Source organism: Leptonotus elevatus, chromosome 1 (assembly GCF_054856555.1).
Source record: "Leptonotus elevatus isolate MCC_2025b chromosome 1, RoL_Lele_1.0, whole genome shotgun sequence".
Classification (NCBI taxonomy): Eukaryota; Metazoa; Chordata; class Actinopteri; order Syngnathiformes; family Syngnathidae; genus Leptonotus; species Leptonotus elevatus.
Window position 1 is genome coordinate 34,836,846 of NC_141239.1, and position 22,092 is coordinate 34,858,937.

At 38.7% G+C, this 22,092-nt stretch overlaps 1 protein-coding gene across 3 annotated transcripts in view; it reads left to right on the forward strand.

Annotated features, from left to right (window-relative positions):
• The window catches only part of brinp2 (bone morphogenetic protein/retinoic acid inducible neural-specific 2), a 163,550-nt gene that overhangs the window by 136,432 nt on the left and 5,026 nt on the right, over positions 1-22,092 (forward strand). For all 3 annotated transcript variants that reach the window (XM_086094692.1, XM_086094683.1, XM_086094700.1), the window contains 2 exons: positions 15,769-15,991; positions 20,946-21,252. In XM_086094692.1, coding sequence (XP_085950818.1) covers positions 15,769-15,991; positions 20,946-21,252 — 530 coding nt within the window. The remainder of the gene's footprint in view (positions 1-15,768; positions 15,992-20,945; positions 21,253-22,092) is intronic.

Genomic DNA, 22,092 nt, shown 5'->3' on the forward strand with positions numbered 1-22,092 from the left:
TCCCCAAAAAAATGCATGGTAGGTTAATTGAACACTCTAAAATGTCCCTAGGTGTGATTGTGAGTGTGAATGGTTGTTTGTTTGTGTGTCCTGCGATTGGCTGGCAACCAATTCAGGGTCTTTTCTTATACTTATGACAGTGACATGAAGTCTTGTCCCTCTTTAGCCATACAGTATCATAATGAGCAAGATGTGTGTACCACTTTTCTGCATTCTAGGTTCTGTTAATAGTTGAATTGCCATTCTGTAACATTATGCATGAGGATGGTTTGACAAGTTGTTGTCGCGTTCAAGGCCCTTTTCTACAATATTTTGGTTGGACTGGGAATTGTATTGCTGTAATTTTAGCCTGCAAATGATCTGAATGCAACAACTAGCTATGAGAGCAATTGCCATCTTGAGGTATGTTGAGCCGAAGTGATTGAGGCCATTTGAGTTCAACAATCTTGTTGTTGTAAAATGGATTTCCACCAAGCCGGGACTATTTATCACATGGCGAGCAGGGCTCAGGTGTGTGATATAATGGTGGTAATGATGCTGAACAATTCCGCCGTCTCTTTCTAAATTGGAAAGTGAAGCCAAATCACCTACTTTTTTTCTTTTTCTTCATTTGCTTCATGCAGTGTTACTTCTTTACAACTTGGAAGATATAGACAGGATTTAATTGGACACAGGTTTTTGGCAGATTTATCTGATGTTGGTGGGTTGGCTGTGCTTTGTCTGTAGCACTCATGGGATTCCGCCGCACCATTTATTTGGAAATTGTTTTGTGAGTCACATTACAGCAGTAAACCACTCTTCCGTGCGTCATTTGACTCTTTTTGACAGCAGCAGCTGAATTTTGCCAATTGTTTTTCTCTGCATATTACATATTTAAAAAGATGCAAGGAAAGAGTACAGAGGAGGGAAAGAGAGTGCAATTTCAAGGTGTTTCTTGTTCAATTGACGTAACCGGTTTTGTCAGGAGATTAACTTTGTGCTGTTTGTCATAAAAATTTAGGCGTTTTGTACATTTGCTAAAAATATCATGAAAGGAACACCGTTTGTCACATGCATTCAAAAACAGGTATATTCTGCACACCCACAGGCGCGTATTCGGGGAATCATCAAAGTTTGATCAAATTTGGAGAAACAAGTTTACTTATATTTAAATATACACACAAGGTGCAAAGCACAAGTCGAGATGAAAAATGAATGCTAGACGCTGTGAAGGGAGAAGGCCACTGAGACTATTCCATTTGTCTTTCAGAGCTTTATCACCGCCATAACCAAATATGTTTGCATTTTGCACGCACACATGCGGTTCTTGGTAACAGTGACTCAGAGGAAGCAGATTATTCCATTCTATTTTTTACTCGCGTTTGGATTCGAAATATCAATATACTCATCCATACAAAAAGGCGAGGCCAAATCACCTGCGCAGTTATGTGCCGTGGATACCAAATTAGATCACTCATACATGAAACATAAGACGTAGCCTCGCTGTAATTGAGACCTGCTCCATCGGTGGGAGGGTATTAGTCTTAAACTACCCATTGAGAGCGAGGAAAATGGACAAATCCTCATCATTAAATAGAAAAGACTCTCATCGTATCGCTGTTCTAATTATTTCATGTTGGTCAGGGACATTGTTTTTTCACTTTAAAAGGAAATCGTGTATGTGCCCAGGAGCAAGTAAGAAATAATTCTATACCACGTTAAAAAAAAGTGTTTACAGTGTAGAGTTTTGTGCTTGCAGGATCCACTTGCATCCATAATTCGATTCTGTGCTGATGACTATTGTGTTTGTAATTGTTGTGAGTGGGGATATTTCTATTGATTATTTCATTTGCAGCATACAATACAGTCAAGAAAACACTGAAGCCTTTTCTTTCAGTGAAAAGCAACTCCAAACCATTATTAAAAAATGTTATGTTCCGATGGTTTGGTCATAACAAACCCAGCTCCCATATGCACACAAAAATCACTAAAATGCTCTCGTGGATTCTGGACACACCACCTTTTAAAAGGCTTCAGTAAGTAATGTGACTTCACTGGATGTACTTGCAAAGCAGGAAATGTTCTAAGCACAAATGCTACTACAGCGCTGTACTGTTTAGACTGTGAAATATTCATGCACGTCCTTCTCCTCCCTTTTTACAGACAAGCATATTTCGAGTTGAGACAGAAGTCGTAATGCTAACATTGAAAGCACACTTCAAATGTCTTCATAGTTTCTGTAAGCTTGAAAGAAATGTTAATCCCCCACATTTGTAAAGTGGAACACAAAAAGATGCGTAAACAAACTAAGACTAACTTCTTCTTTTTTACAGCATTAAAATAACCTGAAGTATGTGAAGTTACAGATTCATTTATTAGTTACACTATTGGCATATTATTATTTTCCTTTGTCTGTCTGTGATCCTGTTTGCCTTATGGCTTTCACCTGATCTCATCATATCAGCTACTCTCCTCGTACCCGTTTTGTGTCATTAGTTTCTGTGTATGTACTCTGCCACCTTTTTGTTGTAGTGTGGTGTTAGTGTCTTGAATCCCATTTCAAGATGCTTGTAGTTGCTGCCAGTCTTCGTTGAATTGATAAGAGGAATGTTCGATATCACTTTTATCAAACCGGTACAAGTACGAGTACTCAACTCTTGATAGTCACTGATACCAAGTACTGACACCATGTGTAATTTTGATACATAAAAGTCCCTCCCCAAATAAACAATGACAGATCATTTTAAGAAAGACCTATATATCCCAATATAATATTTTTCCAATTGCAAGAAATTGATGGCAATTTTCTCTTCATCTAATTTCTGATCATGAAACTGCCACAGAAGTGTGGCCAATACTGACACCGACATTGATGCCCGTCGCTAGTACCGATACCTTGAAATAAGGCAGGTACTCATCTATCTATCGCTCTATCTCTCTATCTCTCTCTATCTCTCTATCTCTCTCTCTATCTCTCTAACTTTGACTCATTATGGACTGTATCACAGACGTCGGGCAGAATCGTGGCATCTTCAAACCCATCATGAATTGAGCCATTAACTTTGCATCATGAAAGAAAGGTGTGCCTTAGACTACCCACAATAAAAGGACACTTTGAAAGGTGCAGTTTTGTTACATTTTGTTGGGTTTCTGGGGACTCAGAAAACCACTTTTTTTCTGAGTCCCCAGCCCCCAACACCCCATAATAAAGCATAACTGCACCTTTCAAAGTGACCTTTTATTGTGGGCAGTCTAAGGGACACCTGTGCACTAATCATGGTGTCTAATCAGCATCTGGATATGGCACACCTGTGAGGTGGGACGGATTATCTCGGCAAAGGATAAGTGCTCACTATCAAAGATTTAGACTGGTTTATAAACAATATTTGAGAGAAATGGTGATATTGTGTATGTGCAAGAAGTTTTAGATCTTTGAGTTTATCTCGTAAAAAATGGGAGCAAAAATAAGTGTTGTGTTTATATTTGTGTTGAGTATATATGGGCAAAATAATATCAAAGGTACATGTGGATTATTATTCATGTAAAAGCACAATTTGATGGACCAATCAAGTGTCATTATACCACACAAGATGTTGTCGTCTTCGAAGTGATTCGTCTTAGAAGTGATTTTTTTTTCCAGATTAAGGATTTTGAGTAGCACTGTTTAACTGAGGCAAGTGTGCCCAACTCTGATAGAGCAGCTGTTGCAGCTTCAATGCCATCCTCATATTCACACCACTCAAAATAAGACAGGTTTAAGGCGCATGGATATATTTGAAACCCAGAAATTCATGGAGCTCCACAAATGCACTTGGTGGGATGCTAAAAACAGAGAACGACTGGGCAGGCACCTCCTGCATTTATGGGACAATATACGGCATTGGAGTCAAAGCATAGATGTGGGGGAGGTCCTGGCAGCTGAGGATACCGAGGGTGACGGATTGCAGGATTACACCCAATGAGAGAGGGATGTGGTTTTCTCTGGGAGGTTGATATGTCAACACACTCAGATATACTACAGTAAAGAGCTGTGCAGGACATAAGAAACCCACACTGCTGTTTGATGCTGGGTTCGGTAATCTCCTTTTTTTTTGTCTTAGTTATGTTTCATCCAGGCTCTAAAGCTACTGTATGCATTCACGTTTATTTTAAACCAAACATTGACTCCTTTAGAGCGGTGCGGGGGAGGTCCCTCATAGCAGAAACAATGGGAATATTCTATGTTGTTGGATGCACTAACACGCAGAAATACAGAGTATTGACTGGTTTATTTTTGGGGGGTTGTTGGCATAACAACCAGTGCAGACAGTTTTCTGACAAGCCGGCATTGTTTGGCACTTGAACTTCTCTTTTCCCTGTCTTTAAGGGTTGTTAGTGTCCAACTCAGCACATGTTGCAAAAAGAGGAGCATCAACTTGTCAGGGGTTCATTTTAATTAGTCCCTGCAAAATCCTTCGATGGGTTATGCCCACAAAAACATATCTGTGCGTATATTTCATATTCATTATTTGAAAGCTTTGTAATCCAAAAATACTTAATGTACCCATTTAATAGTCGAGGCGTGTACTTACTTCACTGTTACAGATTTTACCCAAATTTCCATGCTGCAAATCAGTGACTGCAATCGAGTTTTTGGTTCACAGTTGTGTTAAAGCTTCATATGAGTAATAATTTATAAATGGTACACATCTGATAATTTTTATTTTTCAGGCTAATCTTACATGATAGACAGGCAACAAACAAATTATAAAATCTACAAACTGGCACTCGATAATGTTACTCTTTCGCCTACATTGTGACGATTTCTGCCTGTGATTAGCGCTGTCAATGTTGATTATTTTTAGCAGTGTTTAGCACTTTAAGCAGATTTATTTTGCATGAAAATGAATTGTCATATCATTTCTTCTGATTCTTGTTTATTAACTGATTGTTTTTGGTTTTGTTAAATGATTGAACTAAACAACAATTAAGCAATATCACAACTTCAGCAACTTCTTGGGTATTAATTATGGCGATAGGGCCGCTAGTTTGATACACACTTCGAAGACTCCCTCAGGTTTAACAACATGAAAATAACTCGGTCCTCGATGGCCGGAGTCCTGCAGGTTTTGGATGTATCCCTTCTCCAACAGAACTGGTATATGATCAGCTCATCAGCAAGCTCTGCATAAGTCTGATAACAAGCCTGTTAATTGGAATCAGCTTGTGTTGGAAGTGGGAAACCTCCAAAACCTGCACAACTCCGTCCCTCGAGTACCGAGTTTGACCTGCTCTGGGTTATACTATGACTGCAAATAATGATTATTCCAGGGGTCACCAACCTCTTTGAAACCGAGGGCTACCACTTGTTTATTAATGTGAAGTGTTGAGGGTTTGATATGCACTTTTGAAATAACAAATTTGCTCAAATTTCCTTTCATGATATGTTATAATTTATAATGATGATCATTTAGAAACCTCTGCAAGTGTTTACATTTCGAAAAGATAATTTCTACAACATTTAAACTATTACATTATTATAATGACTTTTTTTTCATAAATAGATTATGATTCAGTTACTGGTTTGGTCTGTAGCATATGAGAAAACGAGGGAAAATGTTGATAATAGTTTTCCAATTTAAAAGCACATGTTGGCAAATGTCTTGTTTTGATTATTGATTAAAGGGACTGCAACATGAAAAATCAACTTTTTGGAGCTTTTCGCCATGTTAAAATACTAATTCCTCACCAAAAACATGACCAAAGTTGTGTTTTCCTCTATTCGCCCCTGTATGAGAAATTCTAAGTTATTCTGCTCTCCAAGCACCAGCCCCTCCCAACCTGAGAAAACGAGCTGTTGGCACGGTTCGACGTCATTGCGTGCGGCCCCACCTCTGCACCGCCTCTGCGGACTAAACGCACGCCCACTTTTTCTGAGACCTCCCTCCATGGGATAATGACCAAAGTAGCCTTTATCAATAAACATTCTGTCCAAATGAATTCAAAGCAATTAATTATTCTTCACATTTGCAATGCCAAAGTGTAATGAAATGACAATTGGCGGTCTTAAAATCCATTGGCTGACACTGGTGTAAACTACAAGTAAAACATTTGCGTTGATAGATTTAAATGAATGGATGGTGTAGTGGATAGTGCGCTCGCCCCATCAGCAATAGGTTGCGGGTTCGTGACTTGCTGTGGTGCTTTTTTTCTCCTCCTTTCCTCTAACCTCTCTGTTCCCCTCCTCTTCCACGATTTCTTCTGGCAAGGACCCATTTTGTTTCAAATCTTTATTCAAGAATTGATGGCTTGCCTGACCAAACGCAGAGATCTAGCAGCTCGTAAAATTTAGAGTCAATTTTAAAAACCGGCTTAAAACCTATGTGTATGTTTCGTGGGCGTTGCACGAAGCAGCCGGCTCGGACAATGTCATGAGAGGGGCGCTCCCCCGGCAGCTACAGGGGGAGAGGCGGGGTTTTACTGAACCGAGCGTTTGTTTTCCGGGTAAGAAAAATAGCCACCAAAATAACTCATATTTCATAAGAAATGACATTGCGATTGTGTCAAAGGTAAGATTTCATCATTATATGCCTATAGTTAACTGTGGAAGGGCTTAAAATACCATGATGTAGTAGTCGCTTAAAGCACAAAAGGTACTCCATCTGTTTTCATGAACAACTACAGAAATTGGAGAATATTTACTGCTGACAGGCAGAAATCAAAGGATTTGGAAAAGTTTGTTAAATACTGGCCTAAACAACTTATCAATTATCAATATACTTATTGATGAATTTAATGAGAAGTGTTCACTAAAAGCTGGATTGCTCTATCAGGTTTGTGAGGATTTGTATGTTGTTGTTTTTACAAAAAGCTTTACCATTTTATTTTTGTGTCAGTTAATTAAGCACATAGGTGAGAGGAGTTGTTGAACTTTTTGGCTGCAGAGAGTTTTGGATAAGTGGGTGACATGATTGGCAAAGGAGTGTTTTGCTGTGAAGTCTCCCTCGATTCATCTGTGTGCTTCCTGCTGCAAGTCTGATTGGCTGGACAGCGCCGTTCCCCATTGCTAAGTGTCAACATGATCCTCTGGAGAATCAATTAGAACACAGACAGAACCTATCAAATGTCACCACAGCGCCCGTCTGTGTAGTGTGTGCGTGTGAACAGCTGCATGTACTAGAAAGCCTTTCAGTTAATGAGGTGCTCATTAATGAGGCGACACTCAGAGATGTCTTTTATTTTGGTATCATTTTCACACCCTACCGAGGTTTATCCTCTCCTGAACTTTATTTTTAATTAAATTTTTTTATTGAGAGTTTGACAGATTGGGGATGTGAAAAGCACAAAGTCCTATTCATCTTCAGGTACATGGTAGCGTCTTACTTACATGGCACAAGCGCAGCTGAGGCGAAACCTTCTCCTGCAAATTAGTTTAATGATGCTTTTTCTTCAGGTGCAGCCACATGTGAAAGAGGGATTGCATTTTGTTTATTGCTGTTTCAAGCCCTACTGTAGGTCTACTTTGTGTGTTCATGAATATGACCAATTACTGTGCATACTGTTCTTCTACACATCTGTCAGAAAATGTTGCTATTATAATGCCAGATGTGTCTAGCTGCTATAAATGTGGAGATACAGGAGATGGAAGATGAGTTTTCTCAGTGGTTTAATGTGTGTGTTGCTTGAATTCCCCACAACATTTGCAGCAGTTACAAATTAGTAATGCATACATTGTAACATTTGCCATATTTTGAATGCGGTTTCTGTAAACTATGTGTAATGTTATTTCTCTGGTGGGAGGATCCTTCTGAGTACTAAATGAATGTAAGATTATTTAGCATTTCATCTCAGCGGTAAAGCAATTTCTGCCAGGCATAACATTCAACCCTCAGGGGGTTTGTACTCAAATTTGAGATACATTATAATACAGTTCAAATCTAAACAACAATAATAATCCACACGACATAGCAAGGCGTAAGAGTTCATTGTAATGAGAGCAGCATGTTTCACTTTCTCTCATAAGTACTACACAAAATATGACTTGTCTAATTTATAAGTTATATCCTAGTTTTTTTTTTTGATTCGTATGTTTTGAATCAAATATATTAAACAATAGCTGTACAAAAGTTGCATATATTACTTTTGACTTGAAGCAATTTTTTTATACATTATGTTCGTAAAACATGGGGGCACTTTTGTAATAATTTGTTGAAGTGTTTATATGTTTACAGTATGTATTTGAACGGTGCAACCATTACTCCCAGGTGTTTATAAAGAATAAAGATATTGACTGATTTAAATGAGTATATTTTAAGTACTCACTTTCGTCTCCTTTAAAAATAATAATAATAATTCAGTTGTGTAGCAGATACTTGGTTAAAAATAAAAAATCACTCATCCTTTTATAGTCTTGTGGTTTTATTCATTGTTGAACACAACAATCTTTTTGTTTTATTCTTTTTTTATGTACTACTTTTCTTTAATCTTACTATATTACGAGAGGGACCTGGTCTCATTTTTTGCCCCTCTCTTGGATGAGTCGAGTGATTTACAATTATATGTATCAATCTTATCAAACTTTTGTGATTCCCAAGTTTATATTAGTGAGAGTTGTTCACTCAGACAAAATTGTATCATTACCGATATTGTGGACTCTGATTTGCCACAGCTGCACTAAGATGTTTCATTCAAACTTGCCACTAGAAGCAGAACTGCCCGTTCTTGGGTTCAGTGACGTATCCATTGGTGGGAGCGTTGTCCTAACTAACCAGAATGATAGAAAACCCTTTCTGTTTAGGTACTGGTAATCCTTTTTCCCTTTTTTTCCCAAGTTGGCATCGATGCAGTTTAGAAGAAAGTCTTGGATTAGAATTTTATGACATATGATCATGGCTCATTATTCAAGTATGTGCCCACTTTGTGCTTTCTATTTTCCCACTCAACGAAGGGAAAATGTCTGATGCAGCAACGCATAGCGGCTAAAATGTTTCCTCAGCTGCCAATCTCAGAGGTGTTGGGGAATAAACTGCTTGGAGGAACGCCAAAGCATTTCAGAAGCACAATTGTGCTGTGTTGGGCACATTTGGTGGAGGATGGCTTCATCAAGTCAACCCTCTATCACACACACACTACAAGTCTTTTTGGGGAGGCTCATACGCTGTACCCGACAATCTTACTGAGCTTAGGGTCACACTTCAAGAAGAGTTTGATGCCATACCTCAGCAGGCAATGATGACTTGTGAATTGCATGAGATCAAACAGTTGTTTTTTTTGTTTTATACAGTATCTACAACTTCATTTTCTTTTCTTTCAATAAACTGTTTGAGAAGCAGGACACCACTATTGCCCTAATAAGTGCCCTAATATAATTATATAATATCACTGTACGTTTGTACTGCACACTGCACTTTTTTACATTTCCATAAATTTCCCCCCCAAAACCAAATATCACTAACATTATTCGAGTAGCGTAGACCCTACTTATGTACTTGCTCTCACAAAAATCCTCATTTGCATTTGCATTGCAGTGCTAGTAAGATTTTTTTTTTTATCGCACTACTTGTGTGTAAAAGTCTCTGCAAAGTGTACACTGATTTGACGCAAGGGAAATCTTCACCATTATGGCCTTTCGACCCATTCAAGATCAAGCATGTATTAATTCCATTGTTTTACAATGTTGTTGCACTGTATTTCCTTCATTTACCAGCTGTTTATTAAGGCAGTAAGTCACCGTAATGTTTTGACCTTCATTTCTGAGATATCCTACATGCATGGTATGTAGAGGTTTGTTTATATTGTATTGTATAAGTGGGCTTTCTCTGGTATAGATGGACGGAAGTCCAACTAGTGTCCATCGTTACATTTCTTCTCTTGAGAGGTGCAGAAGAATTTCAGTACTTCTTTGGCAGGGAAAATGTCATCGATGACTCAAGCTGCACAGCTTTGTTTTGTACGTTTTATACAATGAAATACATTTTGCAACACTAATAGCATTTGGATTGCTGTTTTATTTAATGGGCAAGCGTCAGCCACCGCATGGCTAATTCACTTTCTTAAGGAGCCGCTCTGTAATTGTCCTCGTGTAACCTCAGGCGGCTGAGCCTAAAGTTACAACTGTGATTTGACTGTGCACTTCCCGTGTGTGTTAGTGTAAAGCAGAATATTGAGGGGTGATGAGCAAAAGCGATTTCACTCAAGCTGCCAGAAAGTACACAATGGATTTATTGTGCTTCATTCTGTTTGTTCCTCTGCCAAGTGATGGCTAAAGTGGAATCCTTATCAGAGGTCCTGGCTCAGGCCTGGTACACACATAAGGATTTTTCAAAACTCAAACTTTTTTTCCTTTTTTTTTTAATCTGTGACAGACCCCACACATAAGTATAGACAATCAGGCATCTTACAGTTTTGGTCAGATTGTGTGTGTGTGTGTGTGTGTGTGTGTGTGTGTGTGGTCCACTCTTATCTTTTTACATAGAGCACCACACACATAAGATTCTACATCACCATTAATCTTGCAATAAAGTCCACCAAGGCAGAAGGTTCATGTAATCACACATGATCTCACAAAAACAAACCAAAGCCAGCGGCGGGAACATTGTAAGATGGCGATGTCAGCAAGAAAATACTTGTGTTAATTTTTGTCGTCTGGGGAACCAAGTTTTATACAAAAACAACAGCAGCAACAACAACTTCGGGTAGCAATATAGGCATGGGCCAATTAGACATTCTGATGGCATTTCTGCCATGAACAAAAATATTGCAGCATCATGGTATTGAAATTAAAGCTTTAAAATGCCCTTTTTAACAAATATTTGGGTAAATAAAAAGAGCCTTTTCCCATTGAACACAATCTATTTAAAAAAATAATAATCATAATATTTGGTACTTTAAGAAACGTGTATCATGTTACGTTTGAATGAATAAATAAATACATTTCACTGGTGAGCTATTTTTAGAACAGACCCAGGAATCTACTAATATTGTCAGTGAGGCTAACTAGTACCCGCTGGCACCAGACTGGCCAGCTGTATAGTTTTTTTATTTTTTTTTATGAGAAATTGGCCAAACTGTGACCTACAAGGTTTCGGCTTGACACCCGCAATTTGTTTAAAAGTAGAGTCTGACGCATTTCCATTGTAGTTTGTAAACACAACATTTCAAACTGACACTCTTCCCATCAGGTTCATGCCCCCAACCTCTGACAGCGTCAACTCAGTCTAGCACCAGTAACTTGCTTTAGCACGTCACTTAATTAGCAGGCTAGCATTTTGTGTTTGGCACTTACCTATCTAGCAGCAAGCAGGCCAACTCCGCGTCGCTCTTCAGCCCAAGCCTCTCCTTCGACAGGCTGTTGCATCACGTTAGTCTGTGTTTCTTAAAAACTTACCCTTTCTTTATTTATCCAATATTTGACTATTATATTACATAGTTAAATCCCATTTGAATGTGAATAAAGGACTTCAGTTCATTTAATTCATTTAGTATGCCTCGACAAACAGGCGCAGAGCGCGTACGCAGTAATACTTCCAGCTCGTCATCAGCTCCCTTCGGCAGCAACCGGCCCACAGTGACACTCCCTCCGCTCTATGATTGGCCGGAGGGAAAATGTTGAGTCTTTGCGCAGAAATGTACTGATCAGGTCAAAACAAAAACAAAAGGCCAACATATAAAGACGGTGTGAGGAGTGGTTGATGACAAAATTACCAGAACACAGTAACAGAAGCGCAGAGGTATTGCTTCAATTAGATTTCATTTGTATCCACCCAGCATTTATTTTTTAGGGAAATGCGTTGTATCTTTAAGTATGATCGAGTTTGCACCGTTTATTTATTTATTTTGGTAATCTCCTTCGTCCCTCCTCTGTGTGTACAGCTGCCGAGAAGGAGAAAATAAAGGCGTCTGGCCTCTCATTAACTTCAGAGAGGTGGCTTGTTTAGTCGGCTCTGCAAGCAGCCAAACATATTGCAGTAGGACGTGTCTTGCTGAGAAGTCCCTTAAAAAAAAAAATGAAGAGCTCATTACCAGTGACAGAAAATGTTAATGGTTTTTGAAACCTTGACTTTTTAAAACCACAGTTAACGGTCAAACCGGTAAGCGGCCCATGCCTAGGTAGACATGCTTTGTTGTATTTACCACCGCTTTCTTGTTCTTTTTTGATTGTCCACATTCTTTTCACGTTACAGTTCACAGAGTCAAATTACTTGAGAGTTGTCTTTCCCCACACACACACACACACAATGATTTTGGTCATAAATATTGAACAGATTTAATATTTTATGATTGTTTCGGACAAATCCACTCTTAACACACCCGAGACATGAGGATAATCTAATCGGACAATTGAATAAGATAGTCAGGCATTTGACGTCCTTTGTCTGGAATGGGCAAAATCGAAACAAAACAGCCCAATTGTCTTTGTGTACCCAGCCTTACTAAATAAAGACTGGTCTGTTGCAATTCAATGATGGACTTAATGTTGAGTTTTTGTAGTTACTGCATTTGAATTGAAATTTGACTATAGTTGGTTGGAAAAAAGTCCTGGCTGAATGAGTGTGGGGGTGTTCCGAGTCATCCAGTCCTGCTAATCTTAAATTGAGGGACAACCTGAAATACAACAGCTCTCTCCCAGTGTTCGAGCCGAGGTGGCTCAGCGCGTTTTGGTGTAGTGGCAATTGCGTCCTTTGTCGATTTATTTGCTCTCAAGTCAAATTTGAGGGGTTATAAGAATAGTTTTTGTTTTCCTGATATATTATATATATATATATATTTCTCAAGTCCAACAGGCCAGCGACTTGCAGTAAGGTTCATAGCTGGTGAGCCACTGAGATTTACAAATTCATGAGTCAAACAGAGTGGCATAATTGCAGTTATGCGTAAGTATGAAAAATTATAAAATTTGATTTCACAAATTTCCAAGACTGAAAAAGTATGGAAAATGTATGGAAAAATATTAATATTTCCAAGACTGTTGCAACACATTTATTTTCTGAAACAAACTGATGTGTTTATTAGGTTTCTTTCTAATACAAGGCTCCAATAGACTAGTCCATTGATGAGAACGGAGAATTTAGCTGATAGATTTTGATGTGTTTGTAAGTGTGGGAATTGTTTATTCATTTTTAGATGAATATAAAATGAGTGTTGCTTTGTGCTACCTTGACATCAAAATGTCTGATATGACATCTGCATGGATAAGGGCTGACTTTACACTCTATTCATTGCTTAAATAAGTACATGAATGAATGAACAAACTAACGAATGAATGAAATAGGCCAGTAAATTAACCTCTTTGTTTTGAAGGATTTTTGCTCATAAAGAGTGTGTTGAAATATCTGAATGAGATTGAGGGGTAAATGTAAACAGAGGACATTTTAGTTAGAAAAATAACATATTTGACCGTCAATTTATTTTCCCCATCCATCTCATTTATAAATGTCTGACTGAACATACAGATACTAGCAATGTATATTAACTAGTAATGTCTTCAATAAAGATTTGACCGAAATCAATCATTTGACCAATCACAGACCGGGGCTACTTCAAATGGATGTTGAGGATTTATGGAGACAGTCAAGCAATAACTTCCCCTGTTAACTATTATATGAACTGCGTGATGGATGGCACAGTCAATGCGTTCTGAACACTTTGAAGTGATCTAGATGGCAGCTTCCTCGACAGCTCTGGCCCCTCTGTTTTTCCGCGCCATCTCTCCCAGCTGGCATCACTGCGCTGTTAAAGGGGCCCATGTGCTGCCACACTTGCCGCAAGACATCCCAAATCCAATCTTATTGTCTGTCACGTTTGCAGCTGAATTATGGTCACGGAGGAAAAAAATAGGATTACTGAAGTTGTTGTCACAGGCACTACACAGAAAACAAGCAAATAAGAAATGTGCTTGCTTTCTGACAAGAATGTTCATTGCAACATATGGCAGGGACTTGGGATTGTTTGTAATTGTGGCACTGAACTGAGTGACACTTTGACAGTATATTTGTATTTGAAGTATCACAGAAGAAAGCCTATCATCTCGAGCATCATGGCAGTGGTTTTTAAAGTGCGGGCTGAGGGAGGGAGGGAAATAGTTTTCATAATACAAATATAGTTTTCGGTTGCTTGCTTGATAATAAAAGCCACAAATAAAACTCATGTCATTGGGAAGATGATTGTGATAAAGAAGCAGATCAGAGATACTCATAAACAGAATCATATTGAATACCAAATGATGCATTGTGTATGTTGTTGATAGAGAGTCAGAGGCCCCGCATTAAACAAGGTTTCTACTGAGCTAAATGTGTGAGTTTTTAAAGTAAAATTAAAGCTTTGAAAGGCAACGTTTTTGAGAAGTGATCTTATAACGTTCGGGATGTTCTTCACGAGGAGCTGGGGCGGGATTGATGTCAATCCACTTTAATTGAAGCACAGTATCTGTTAATATGCATTTACTTTCATTATCTAAAGTGTTTTTCTTTTTTTTACCAAGCAGACAATACATTCTGTGTAGACATTTCCAGGCCATCCAAAAATCTCTGCACAAAAGCGGCAAGGCCATATACCAACATTAAAAGCCCGTAACCTTCGCTCCCTTAGGCGGCACTGCATTCAAAACCGACATCATAATGTAAAAGATATTGCAACGCAGGCTCAGGAACAATTCAGAGAACCATTGTCAGTTATCACAGTTCATCGCTGCATTCACAAATGCAAGTTAAAACTCAACTATGTAAAGCGAAAGCATATCATATATATCAACAGCAGCCAGAAACGCCACAGGCTGCTTTAGGGGCTCGTTTACCCGTTTGAAGGTTAAATATCTTGTCTTTGTAGTATATTCAGTTGAATATAGGATGAAAAGGATTTGCAAATCATTGTATTCTGTTTTTATTTACGTTTTATACACCGTCCCAACTTCATTGGAATTGGCATTTGTAGTGACTTTAATTGAAGACTGAACTACTGTCAGTAAGGTCAACATGAAACTGCAGCATATTATACATTAACTAAAAGAAGCTTCAGTTGGGGAAATAGTGTGGCACATTTATATAGTAGTATATCAACAATTACAGTATTTCTCAAACTTTTCTTTTTTTTTCCTTCTCAGTATTGTTCATTCGGTAATCTTACCGATTTGACATGTCATCATCATTGCTCTTTTTTCTCTCTCTCTCTCTTTCTTTTTTTGTATGTGTGTGAGTATTTGCATGTGTGGGTGTGTGTGTGCATATATGCGTGCGTGTGAGTGTTTACTCATTAATTCACCTAAAACCTATTAAAAATCCCATACAGTTCACCTAAAACCTATTCAAATCCCATACCGTTCACCTAAACCGAATAATTCTGAATCCAGCTAGAAACGTGAGGTTGTCAGGAGACCCGAGGAAGGATCAAAGAAAAGAAAGAAAAGTGAAATCCAGCACCGACCAGACACCACCTACTACCCACCGGGTTGCCAACCAGAGTCTTTCCCCAACCCCAGAAACATCTAAATTCCAACAAATTAGGGAGACCTCAAGAGACCAAAGGACAGACTGAGGAAAGGAAGGAAGGATAGATGAAGCAGCGTGAGATCCACAGACATCAGCCTCCACCGATTCAAGGGCCAGAGGAAGAAGCAGATTGTGTTTGAATTTCGATAGATGCTGGTGTGGTGGTCTCAAACTTTTCTAATTAAAACACTTGCCCTCGAAAGCCGACATTGTCTGGGTGGACAATGTCCGCTAGAGGTGAAATATAAAATCATGACTCATCTGTACTGATGTATATAACTGATGGACAGCTATTTGTCTTTGTTTTTTCTCCTTGTCTCTGTTGCAGATGAATTCAAAGCCTTCCTGAAACGCTTGCCCACTGACCAATTCTTGAATGTTTCCATGATTGCCAAGTACTGGTCAGCTGACACATCTCTCCAGAAGCGATACACTCATCTAGAGTCCAGCACAGCCTTGGTCCTGGGCAAAGCTCACAAGATCATCAGGAAATTGTTCACCCTCAGCAAACGATGTCCAAAACAACCTCGGATCAGTCTCCCCCGAGAAAGGTATGCAACCTTTTAAATTGTCATTTGAGAAGTGAATGTTGAATTAATTGAATTAAACAGTACACAATTTAGGCATTTTAGTGAATAAATGTTATAGCTTCAGTTCCTCTGGCGGGTTGCCAGCTTGGGAACACTGACAAGAACCTGAGCTTTTTATATAGAAGCAGCTGAAGCTGTCAATGTAAAATGAATTTATCAATATAGAATTTATGCCTCAAAATACCACTACTACTATTTGATAATAGGAGTTAGCAGGATCTCTTCATGACCGCTTCATAATATAGAGGTCGTTACATTCTCGCATTGATGGAATTTGCACATTCTCTGCTATGGCTCGCTACATTAGCATCTTCATTAGCTGTGGCTGCAGTCGCGACAGGGTGCTTTACAGCTACGCTTGAGCTGCTTCTGTGGTAAACAAACTCCCTACAAAGGAGGTTTATCATGCTACCTTTATCAAAGGCAAATCAATTTAGCATCATCGGACCGACAATGCTTCTCCATTTTCACGTCTGCTACTGCTCCTGAACTTGCCCTCCGATTCAATCAGGTTATGCCAAACACAATGACAGCCAATCAATGTCCACTTAAGCATTTGATTAAACATTGTTATCCACAACCCAAAAACCCAAGCACAAAAAGCTCAGTGCATAAAAATTTATCAAATCAGTTTACAGAAATCATAAATTTTTAGGTTAAAAACTAGATTAATACGATAAAAAAAAAAAACATTACACTTCAACAGTAGCGGCTGCTGGCCATTCACAGAGGGGAAGCTTTTTTTTCTGGCCAAATCATTAAATGTTTATTAACTCTAATGATGTCTTTGTAAGGAAAACAATGAAAAATCTGTCCAACAACATTCATATTACCTGCCCTGCTGTGCAGCTTGTTATCAGTTGGAACTGTGAGGGTACTGTGTGAAGCTGAGGTTCCCTTGCAGTCTGAAAGGAATCACCACTGCACTTTCATCGTAAATAACACAAAATATTTTATTCTCTAGAAAAACCAATATGTTCCAACCTATGTTAGAATTCCAGTTAATTTCTTTCTTAATATTATGATTTCATCTAAAAACAATCGTTTGAAAGGCTGACAGACATTGTGATTGATTTCTTAGTAAAGTAGCTTCGTGTTATCATTACATGGCAGCCTCACTGCTAGGGCTGCTCGATTATGGAAAAAATCCTCACGATTATTTTGGTAATAATTGAAATCGCGATTATTTTGGTAATAATTGAAATCACGATTATTCAAAAGCATTATTGATTTATTTTTTCAAAACAAGAAAATGTTTAAACATTTGAAGATATTAAGACAAATACAATTATTTGAAACACTATAATTATGTAAGTTCCTTTTGGACCAAACAGAATTTATAATAATATATATTGTTTATGTTAGCAAACATTGAAGTGGGGTGCAGCGTGTGCAGTATGGCTTGTGGGGTGCAAGCTAGTTTTGACACGGGTGTGTAGTGAAAGAACTTGTGTGGGCGTGCCTCAAACCAACTCAAAATTAATATTATTAGGGCTGCGGCTATCGAATATTTTGGTATTTGGATATCCTACTAAAAATTCTAGCGAATAATCGGGTATTTGGATAGAAATAAAAATATACCTGTATATACTTTCTTGGTTAAAGAACAATTATAAATACAAAAGACAAAAAAGACATTTGCATGTAGTAATTAACAACCAACTGGGTTTCATTTTTAGAAAATCTACTTTTTTTTCTTTTTTTTGTCCTGTGCTTGTCAGCAAACTACTTTTCTCTGAAACAGTGAGATTTTAAATCTCCCCCCATAGATTTTGGTCAATGGAACTAAAGTGACGTCAGACCCACAATAGCGATTTTGTAGGCTGAATATATAGCACATTAGAGTAAGACTGGTTTGTTAATAAGTGATCAGTAGGAACGGCAAATTAGTCAGGCTGTGAGCATCAAAGTGTGCACAGTCCATCAATCCATTTTCTGAACCGCTAATCCTTACGTGTGGAGCCTACCCCAGCTGTCTACAGGCTGCAGTATTTACACCTTTGAAAAGTAATCTGACGGCCGGAGCACTTTGCCGCTGCTAGGTAGCGCGGCTAGCTTGATGCTCGATGCTGGTGACTCGTTGTTAGCTAGCAGTCGCTGCTAAACGCTGGCAACAGAACAGTACAATACAATGTCAGCATAAGTATGTCTTAGCGCTCTTAACTGGAGCTTGAACGTGACTTCAGGACTTTGTCCTACTGACGTCTGTCGCGACAGTTTGGGGCATTTCTATTGCCATTGTTCACAAAACTCGAATTGACAAGCACGTCGTCAGCCCTTATACCGCATCGACACGTTTCCGGAAACAACTTCAAAATAAAAGCGCTACAATGTATGATCTACATATACTACTTGGTAAGATAAGGTTTATTTTGAAATGTGGTTCCTCTCAGCGTTAACTGTCATGCATACTGCCGTTTGACGGGTATCCGAGGCAGAAATGATGAGGACTCGTTACAGGCCTAGTATTAATAATCGTTTTTGTACGATTATGCCCATTTTGTAATCGTGGAGGGTAATAATCAAAATCGGAATTGAATTCCGATTAATTGCACAGCCCTACTCACTGCTGTGCTGGAGGCAAAAGACGAAGGCCAGGGGAAGGCATTGTGTCAAGAAATGCTCACAAGTAAAGCACAGAGTAATGTGAGGAAGCAGTTTGGGATAGGAAATAAAGCAATTGGAAAGGGAAATAGAAAGGAAGAAATGGGGTGAGAGGAGACATGTTAAGAAGGGATGAACAGAGACAGAACTTTCAAGAATGTGTTGGACGGATGAAGGGTCTAGTTACAGGCTGTGGAGTGAGCTACTCCATACCATGGCAAGCTCTAATCAAGTCTTTTCCTGCACTGACAGTCTGGCGCTTGTTTACAGAGAACCTTAATTTCCCTGACAGTCCTTTGCCACTACCAATCACTCCATCTCCCCTCGCTAACCCCTTGCCACTTTCTGTCTCTATTTTTCCTCCACTCTCACCTTTGTTTCCCCTTGTCCCACCCTCCCTTCTCTGTCTCAGACCATCACACAGTCTTAACCATGCTCGCAGCAACAGCAAGCCATCGCTGCCAGGAACGGGTCCATATTTCTGCCTGCACAGATCCATTTGTTTCATCATCACTTATTTCTGTCTATTTGCACAAGCCTCCGGGTATGGAATTGCCATAGCTTTTCGGCAATGCTGTGTGCAATTTGCTGAACTTAGCCTGGGGATAGAATCTTTACAGAGCCCATTTTGCAACTCGACCCTTTGCAAACTGTTGGCCCGCCAAAATGGATGACAATTTTGTCTCTGCATTTTCATCTCATTCACATGCAGTCAAACTCAGCAAGCATCCCTTTACAGAAAAAAAAGTAGTCAATTCAGAGCTGATAGATAATCTAATGTAGGGTGTGGTGATGTGAATGTCAGTTTGAATAATGAGCTTGTTAGTCACAGTGCATGATGGCTTCCATCATTCATGTGTCTGGGAGTCACATTAGGAGAATAGGAAAACAAGGAAAAAGCTGTATTTTGTGGACATTTGCCACATCAAATAAACCATTCAGCCCAATTCTTCATAGAAATGTCATTTATTTCTTTGTCCTTTACTGTATACGACTTAGAAGAGATTTTGAATATATTTAGACCAACAGCTTCTAGTCTAAGGTATAGTGTAGAACCTCGTACTGCACTTTTCAGTGTGTGTTGAAATTGGTACATAAGTCAGATTGAAGTGTAGTCTGACCTACGGCAACTAGGGGCTGAACCAATTATCAACGCAAGAACGTTTTTACTGCACATTGGCACTTACAGTAAAGCTTTACCCTCCATCGCGGGAGTTACATTCCAGAACACCCCGCAATAAGTCAAATCTGTGCTATGTTCTCATAGCATTTACTGCACTTAAAATGAGATAAAAAGCTTTTAAACACACTTTTAAAACACTACAAACACATTTAAACGTTTATGATATAGAGTATGCCATGAGAAAGATCAATGAATAACACAAAAATACTGTACAAACAATGACACAATGTGTAGTCACGATGACAAAGCTGCCGAAAAACAGTACAAAAAGTGTCTTCTTTAAAGGGGAAGTCAACCCAAATTTCTTTTTTTTTTCTTCTTTTTTTGGGACAATAATATGTTCTATGCAGCCCCACTGTTCTAAATAAGGTAATCTAGTTAATATTGTGTTAGTGGAATATGAGTTGAGCAGCAAAATCAAGCCGTTTTTATCCATCTCAGGGGGCGGCTATTTTGCCACTTGCTGTTGACTGAAGATAACATCAATGTTGCTCAGGGCTCAGGCTACGACCAATCACAGCTCACCTGTTTTCTGAAGCAGAGCTGTGATTGGTTATTACCTGACCCCGGGATTACGCTGCATACGTGTGCGTTGCAGCCGATTCGTTTCCATTCTATCAACTTGTTCAAATTACACCAGCTGCGTGTGTGCTGCGGATCGACTGCGGACCAGCTGCATCGTGCCGGAGCCCGCCACACGGATAGACCTATTTTCTATTTTTGCCGGACGACGCACCACAGCATTGAGTCAAAAAAAAACTTAAATCTGTCCTATTTAGATTGTTTTAACTTTTGAATGGACAGGCATAAAAGCTGCAAGATTTATCCAAATGTGTTTTCATTTGTAAATTGGTATTTATTGCTGTTGTTTTTTTCCATTTGTTGTGGATGATTTTAATGTAATGTTGCTTAAATTGTAATGATTGCATTTACTGTGATCAGACAGTAGGAATAGAGTAGCAACCACTGTGGTGGAAAGCTAATGGGGATCCCCCACTAAACAATAAACAACAACAAACTCTAATCTGGACAAGAAGCAAATGGGTGGATATATTTTGCAGGTGAACCTTAATGCCATTGCCACTTACGAATAATATTTGTGTGTGTGTTTTATTTAATTTTTTACAGGTCAATTGCCTTTTGGTTGAGTAAGGCTCAGTCACTTTTCTACTGCAATGACCACGGAGTGCTGGGATCTTTCTCTGAAGAAGTCAAGAGTTGCAGCTGCCCTGTGGAGCAGCCAACTTGTCAGGGTGCCATTCCTTGCGTTGTTGGCACCTCCTTCACCTCCTGCTCTGCTTGTGCCGCTGACAATGTAACCCGCTGTGGATCCTGCCACCACGGCAACCTCCTCCACCTTGGCTCCTGTCGACCGAGCATCGCCAACTCCCTGGACCATTATCTGAACCTTGATCTCGACATGCCGGATGCTGAGGTTTCAAAAGTGTCTTATATGCTCCAGTGGTTCTCAAACTTAGGTGGTCATATGTAATCATGAATAGTTAATCAATTCAATAATTGTTAAATATTAAATAAATACAAGTTTTTATCCATGAAATCAGTATTATTTACATATTATAAGTTTTTGAAAAAATACAATTCACTTTTCTCTTAAATAAATACTGGTATGTCCAATTAATAATTTTTTCTTCTGTTTACTGTTTATGTATAGAGTTGTTGAAAAGTAAATTTGTCCACACACATACATGTACATTTAATAAATAAAAAATTAAATGTGCATATTATACATAGACATAAATCAACACAATTAATAGTTACTGTAAATGATGATTTTTGCCAGCGTGCATCAGTCAGTTTGTTTCAGAAAAGTAGTTTATTCATTAAATTCTATTTATTTTCAAGGTTTTTGCCAACTGGGTTTTATCAATACAAAGTAAAAGCAATCAGCTCCTTTTCATGAAAGCCTCGTCACATCAAAGTGGCGACAGATAGAGGAGCAGCCTACTGCCAAACAAAATATTAGCTTTTTGTGTTTTTTTTTTTTTTTTTTTTTTACAGTATTTTTTTTTTCCTTTTTTTTTTTCTTAAGAGCTCAGTATTGTTCATTCGGAAATGTCATCATCATTGCTCTTTTTTTTTTTTTTTTTTTAATACATATATATATTTTTTTTTTTTTTTTTTGTGTGTGTGGGTGAGTATGTGTGTGTGCGTGCGTGCGTGCGTGTATTTGTTAGCTCACCAGAAAACCTATTAGAAAAAAATCTCATACCGTTCACCTAAACCGAACACCAGGAGACCCGAGGGGACCGAAGAA